This window comes from Mya arenaria, chromosome 4 (assembly GCF_026914265.1).
Source record: "Mya arenaria isolate MELC-2E11 chromosome 4, ASM2691426v1".
NCBI lineage: Eukaryota > Metazoa > Mollusca > Bivalvia > Myida > Myidae > Mya > Mya arenaria.
In genome coordinates, this window is record NC_069125.1 from 4,755,156 (window position 1) to 4,763,221 (window position 8,066).

The 8,066-nt window shown below is 34.4% G+C and overlaps 1 protein-coding gene across 1 annotated transcript; it reads left to right on the forward strand.

Moving 5' to 3' along the window:
* The first annotated feature begins 2,490 nt into the window (after nt 1–2,490).
* On the forward strand, nt 2,491–4,351 carry LOC128229602 (sporozoite surface protein 2-like). Its single transcript, XM_052941359.1, has 3 exons — nt 2,491–2,518; nt 3,079–3,573; nt 3,810–4,351. The coding sequence occupies exons 1-3, from the start codon at nt 2,491–2,493 to the stop codon at nt 4,349–4,351; spliced, it is 1,065 nt and encodes a 354-aa protein (XP_052797319.1).
* The last annotated feature ends 3,715 nt before the right edge of the window (nt 4,352–8,066 follow it).

Consider the following 8,066-nt stretch of genomic DNA (forward strand, 5'->3'; position numbering starts at 1 on the left):
GCAAAATATAGCGGGGAATTTGCCTTGCCTAGGCTCCCTGGGGTGCGGGGGCATTTGGCGGGGATTTGACAATCAGTTCGTTCCCGCAGGGCAGAGATTTTAACCGGGGTTGGCTGGACCGAAAGTCAAAGTCCCCGCTATTCCCCGGACCTGGGGGTCGTGGTTACAATTGACTGGTGCATTATTAGCCACACCGTGACGTCCCTTCCACACCCTTTGTTACAGCCATATAAGAAGAGGAAGAAGAAAACTTATTAAAGGAAACATAACACACAAAACATATTTGAGAAAGGCCAACATGGCCCTTGCTCAGTTTCATAGAATAAAATGGTTTACATATTATAGTGTAAAGGCCCGTGAACAAATTCATACTATTAGAATAAAATGGTTTACATGTACAAAACATATATGCTCGTACACTAATACTGAGTTATTCACAGACAGTAAATAACTAAAAACGTATATACGTGAACATAAAGTAAGGTATTCATTGGACAAGTGTGTGATTTGGAGATGCCTTTTAGAACCATAAAACTTTGTCATATTTTGAAAGGGATTTATGAGTAGAGGATGTTTGTTTTTAAATATTAATCTGAAACAGATATTTCAAACTAGACTTTTTTTTACTTCAAACGAAATACAAATTGGTTATTTTACGTCTGATTTCAGTTGAATTAATTTACACAAATATAAACTGCTATAACTTAATATTGTGACATCACTGTGCAACATATGAAGTCGAAAAGTCAAGCATGGATTTAAAGATCTATTTCAATGCTGTGTTCGTTCTAAAACCGTCCGACAAGAAAATACAAAAAAATACGATTAGATAAGCGAAGTGATAGAGTGAATAATTAGAATATAAGACTGTAGTAATCAATCTAGAATATAAGTATCCTCCATGACCCAGAGTGTAAGAAACATTCATTCCAACTTGAAAAATGTTCTTTTTCTGGAAAGATGTTTACCGAGAACACTCTATGCAAGGATAGGGATGAACCTTCCGTACTCGAGCGCCCATGGTAGATGCTTTTCCTCCCAACTCATTAAACAAGTTATGGTAAATATGTATTTGTTAACTGTGAGAAGTGAAAAATCGGTTCAATACTGGTACTTTTTATCTTTGACCGTTGGCAATACAAGGATTTTCAGCATGGCCAAATAATTAAATGGGAGAAATGTTACTGCATCACATTTGTGCATGCACAGTGTCGCATTTTCCACATTATTTACTATAATACCCTGTTGTATGTGTATGCTGCCTTCTCTGGCATGTAGCAAATCGAACATTCCGTCCGCCCGTTCATCCGTTCGTCCGCCCGTCCGTCTCCGTACCGAGACCCATGATAAAGTGCGTAATAATGTGCCAATGGTCTAAGGTCAAGGTCACATTTAGAGGTCAATGATATAAAATTTTGATTTCACAGCAAAACGACTCGGTCATAATTTTTCGAGTTTTCAAGGGAATTTAATCAAACTTCACAGACTTGTTAAAGACCAAAGTCACATGTGTCGGGCAAAATATCCTGCTCATATGTCAAGAGTCTATGACACACGTAGAGGTCAACGTTAAATAATGTATCATATCATAGCAATAAGTCCTGTCTCCACAAAATACGCTAAAAATGTACCATTTCCGACTGCAAATTGTAAAATTTTCTTGAGGGAGTAACCTCAAACACCTATGTAAATAGTAAATGCCACATACTTTCGGTTCTTAATAAGGGGCGTATGTCAAAAGGTTGCGCTTTTAAGTTACGCCTCCTCTGACGTTAATTGCTGGTCCGCCCCTGGTCTAAACCATAACTTACTATTCACCAACATTTTATTGATTTCATTAATTTGCAGAACAGTAAGGGGAGGTTGGTCGCACATAAAAGGTGCATTCTTATCTCAAAGGTCATGGTCACACTGAGGTCAATGATTTACGATGTGTATTTCATAACAATATAGTCTCTCTTGTCATAACGTTGTTTTTATTAATGGGAATTCAATCAAACTATAAACGCATGACTTTTGTGCTCTTATCTCAAAGTTCAAGGTCATATTTGTAGGTCAATATTGCACAATTGATATTCATTTTATAAATTGATCAATTGCATGAGAATGGATGAGAATTGTTGTGAATTTAATAATTATGTTAAAGATTCGATCTGCATACTATAAATGAATGGAGAGTTGTTTTTACTCAAAACTCAGCTGTACTTGTCAAAGTTCCAATTGTGTTATAAAGGTTCAAGATGGTTTGTGTTGTCATGGTACAAGATGGTTTGTGTTGTCAAGGTACAAGATGGTTTGTGTTGTCAAGGTACAAGATGGTTAGTGTTGTCAAGGTACAAGATGGTTAGTGTTGTCAAGGTACAAGATGGTTAGTGTTGTCAAGGTACAAGATGGTTTGTGTTGTCAAGGTACAAGATGGTTTGTGTTGTCAAGGTACAAGATGGTTAGTGTTGTCAAGGTACAAGATGGTTAGTGTTGTCAAGGTACAAGATGGTTAGTGTTGTCAAGGTACAAGATGGTTAGTGTTGTCAAGGTACAAGATGGTTTGTGTTGTCAAGGTACAAGATGGTTAGTGTTGTCAAGGTACAAGATGGTTAGTGTTGTCAAGGTACAAGATGGTTTGTGTTGTCAAAGTTCATATTGTTGCATTCAAATGCAGCTATATCTCAGTGCAAAAGCCATGGCTTTGACTGAAATTTGTAATTGCGAACCCTTTGGTAATGTAAACATGTGTTTTCTTGACCAATTTTCTTTAATTAAACATATTTTTTCATTCATTCATCATACGAGTACAGACTTGAAAGGATACTTTTTTTCAGTTAATCGATGATTTTAAATCCGTTTTACAATAAATAAATAAATAAATAAATAAATAAATAAATAAATAAATAAATAAATAAATAAATAAATAAATAAATAAATAAATAATAAATAAATAAATAAATAAATAAATAAATAAATAAGTAAATAAATAAATAAATAATAAATAAATAAATAAATAAATAAATAAATAAATAAATAAATAAATAAATAAATAAATAAATAAATAAATAAATAAATAACCAAATAACACACCAGAACCAAATAGCACATCACAACCAAAGAACATAACAGAAACATATAACACACCAGAACCAAATAACACATCACAACCAAAGAACATAAAAGAACCAAATAACACACCAGAACCAAATAACACATCACAACCAAAGAACATAGAAGAACCAAATAACACACCTGAACCAAATAACACATCACAACCAAAGAACATAGAAGAACCAAATAACATACCAGAACAAAATAGCACATCACAACCAAAGAACATAGAAGAACCAAATAACACACCAGAACCAAATAACACATCACAACCAAAGAACATAGAAGAACCAAATAACACACCAGAACCAAATAACACATCACAACCAAAGAACATAGAAGAACCAAATAACACAACAGAACCAAATAACACATCACAACCAAAGAACATAGAAGAACCAAATAACAGACCAGAACAAAATAGCACATCACAACCAAAGAACATAGAAGAATCAAATAACACACCTGAACCAAATAGCACATCACAACCAAAGAACATAGAAGAATAAAAAAACACACCAGAACCAAATAACACATCACAACCAAAGAACATAGACGAACAAAATGACACACCAGAGCCAAATTACACATCACAACCCAATAACTTATATAGCAGAACCAAATAACACACCAGAATCAAAGAACTCTTGATATCTGAAGAACACTACACCTCAAATCAACAAATCTCAACAAAAAACTCACCACAACTGAAGAATACATCACAACCGAAGAATACACCACAACCGAAGAATACACCACAACCGAAGAATACATCACAACCGAAGAATACATCACAAACGAAGAATACATCACAACCGAAGAATACACCACAACCGAAGAATACATCACAACCGAAGAATACACCACAACCGAAGAATACATCACAACCGAAGAATACACCACAACCGAAGAATACATCACAACCGAAGAATACATCACAACCGAAGAATACATCACAACCGAAGAATACACCACAACCGAAGAATACATCACAACCGAAGAATACACCACAACCGAAGAATACATCACAACCGAAGAATACATCACAAACGAAGAATACACCACAACCGAAGAATACATCACAAACGAAGAATACATCACAACCGAAGAATACACCACAACCGAAGAATACATCACAAACGAAGAATACATCACAACCGAAGAATACATCACAACCGAAGAATACACCACAACCAAAGAATACATCACAACCGAAGAATACATCACAAACGAAGAATACATCACAACCGAATAATACACCACAACCGAAGAATACATCACAACCGAAGAATACATCACAACCGAAGAATACATCACAACCGAAGAATACATCACAGACGAAGAATACATCACAACCGAAGAATACATCACAACCGAAGAATACACCACAACCGAAGAATACATCACAAACGAAGAATACATCACAACCGAAGAATACATCACAACCGAAGAATACATCACAACCGAAGAATACATCACAACCGAAGAATACATCACAACCGAAGAATACACCACAACCGAAGAATACATCACAACCGAAGAATACACCACAAACGAAGAATATATCACAACCGAAGAATACATCACAAACGAAGAATACATCACAACCGAATAATACATCACAAACGAAGAATACATCACAACCGAATAATACATCACAACCGAAGAATACATCACAAACGAAGAATATATCACAACCGAAGAATACATCACAAACGAAAAATACATCACAACCGAATAATACATCACAAACGAAGAATACATCACAACCGAATAATACATCACAACCGAATAATACACCACAACCGAAGAATACATAACAAACGAAGAATACACCACAACCGAAGAATACACCACAACCGAATAATACACCACAACCGAAGAATACATCACAAACGAAGAATACATCACAACCGAAGAATACATCACAAACGAAGAATACATCACAACCGAAGAATACATCACAACCGAAGAACACATCACAAACGAAGAATACATCACAACCGAAGAATACATCACAACCGAAGAATACACCACAACCGAAGAATACATCACAACCGAAGAATACACCACAACCGAAGAATACATCACAACCGAAGAATACATCACAAACGAAGAATACATCACAAACGAAGAATACACAGAATACATCACAAACGAAGAATACATCACAACCGAATAATACATCACAAACGAAGAATACATCACAACCGAATAATACATCACAACCGAATAATACACCACAACCGAAGAATACATAACAACCGAAGAATACACCACAACCGAAGAATACACCACAACCGAATAATACACCACAACCGAAGAATACATCACAAACGAAGAATACATCACAACCGAAGAATACATCACAAACGAAGAATACATCACAACCGAAGAATACATCACAACCGAAGAACACATCACAAACGAAGAATACATCACAACCGAAGAATACACAACCGAAAAGCATCATCTAAACTTTCAAAGACAGTAAAATTTAAAAAGACAACTGTTTTATGCTAAAGATTTATATGTGGAAGTTTCTATCCAATTATTAAATATTTATGTTAAAAACTTTAAAATATACGTTGTCCTTTGTCCTTTTTCGTAAAACATGATATATTTAAAGCCAAGAATCAATTTCTTTAAATCCTTGCATAAACAGTTTTCTGAATGCTTGTTTGATTTAGTTGAAATGATCGAAGGGGAGTAATTCAAATAGTTTCATGAATGTTTTATTTAAAGGTTCATCGAGCTGTGAACGTCCCACTCAGGTCAACCAAGTATACTGTCCGTTAGATTGTCAATCTACGATCTAAGATCTGGGTCGACACAATTTGCATGTTGTTTTTCTAGTCGAGCTACGATCTATGACCCAGGTCAACCAGTTTTGATGTCCGTTTGACTGTCGATCGACGATCTTAGATCCAGGTCCACCAATTCAGTTATGATTTCATTGATCTACGATTTACGAGCTACGCGCCAACTTCACAAACCTAATTTTTGCTGAAAAGAGTTAAGTATACGAAAATTTTATTCTTGAATTAACGACCAGAAAAAATCACGTTTCTTATTCAAATGAAATTTTAAGCTGACGACTTTAAATAATTCAATCACATTTTGAGGAAAGAACATATGATCATCATAAGAACAGTTCGGCAAGGTCATTTATTTGTATTATGTTTTCAATTTAATACATATTTAACGCCTCATATTAGCTAAAAAGAAATACAGAAAAAATGCCTTACTAAAATATCAACATAATCTACTTGTAGTTTATGCTAATCCAGTTAACCTTTAACTACAAATCCTATTATGGATTTAAATGGAATAAATATGCGTGGACAATGAAAAATCTTAATTAAGCAACCAGCATAATAATTATTGTTAGTTGGAACTAACATGTATTTTATATATAATGGGAATTTTGGAATCAGGACGTTGGTTTTGAATTCTAAATCATGTTTCTTATCTTTTTTGGGCTAGGAGAGTTCATGTATTGTTTTCCTGCTAAACATTCAAACCTTTTAAACATCTCTGCCGATCGATGATCAATACGAAATGGATGATTGATAAAGTCCTTTCCCTTGATGTGAAACAGTCGTTCCCGATTCAACATCTACATACTTCCTGTGTTCTGTAGAAATTGCCTGGTAGCATTGATACCCGATAATTGGTTCCAGCGAGACGTCTCATTGCTACCCAGGACAGAATACAATTAGAGATAGATTTTTTTTTTCAAAGTTTGATCGGTATGCTTTCTTTATCTTATTGTTTTTTTAAAGGGACTAGACACCAGATGATACAATTGCAAGAAAAGGGAAATTTAAAAGTTAAAACATGCATTTAACTGATATCGTTGTGTACAACGTATTGAATCTTACTTATTGATGTATCACATCTGATACGACACATATATCTTGCAATTTTGCGTAGTTTTTTCTATTACGAAATTTAATTGGTTTGTCCACCACTTAAATCTCAGTTAATTGAAAAAAAACGTGTACTATTCACATGACTTTCACGTGCCAAATACACATTGTTAGCTGGGAAACCAGTATGCGCTATTTTTAAACGGGTAAACTCAGCTAGAACTGCGACAAAATATTCTTTCAATCAGGTAAAATGCTACATTGTCGGCCTCATACCAGCTTGTATTGACAATTCTAGGCTTGTTTTGTGGGAATTATGTAATTTGCCGATTTGTGAACCATCCGGGGTCTAGCCCCTTTAATGTATCCGAGGTACAACAATGTGGATTTTGGTAACATTTGGTAGCGAACAAATGTAAACATTACACTGGAATATGGATATAAAACAATATGTTTGGCCCTTCGAGATTTCAGGATTCGATTCAGTTGAACTAAGAATATGACATACAAACTGTAATACCGTGTTAATGTATTTTCAGACATATATTTTAAAGTGACACTCAATACAAACACATAAGTTTTGAGTGATAACCCTTTAACTACTTACTTAATAATGAATTCATAGAAATATTACTGATAACAAAATTGTAACTGTGTATGTAGTAGCTGAAAGCGCAAAAATATTAAATGATTGGTGAATGCTAAAAGATTTACTGTGCTCTACTTTTGTCTCAGAAATACCGTGTTTTAAGCTATGCTCATTTCTTTCAAATTAAACTCGGTATCCTTCATAAGAACCATTGTTTTCGAAATTTCTTCATCCTTTTCGGTAAATTAAAACAATAGTATTAATTTTAGTAAATCTTATGCGGGAGTTAGAGTGCATCTTTAAATATTAGTAACCCGTAAGCATTAACCTTTCAAATAGTGCCAAAGAACTGGCTCCACAGGCAGACATTATCATTGTTGCCAATGGATCTTTCAAATGTAAAGCTTATTTGCTCATTGGAAAACTTAAAGTGACATTTTTTATTCAAAATCAATACATACACATGTATAACAAACATATATTTTGAGTGATTAACCTTTAACTAATTA

Bases quoted from the DNA above. Each gene is read 5' to 3' on its own strand.
- LOC128229602 (XM_052941359.1), top strand. From the start codon at position 2,491: ATGGTTAGTGTTGTCAAGGTACAAGATG. The intron at 2,519-3,078 runs GTTAGTGTTGTC...ATAACACACCAG, and splicing joins TGTTGTCAAGGTACAAGATG to AACCAAATAGCACATCACAA. The intron at 3,574-3,809 runs GCACATCACAAC...CCACAACTGAAG, and splicing joins TAACACACCTGAACCAAATA to AATACATCACAACCGAAGAA.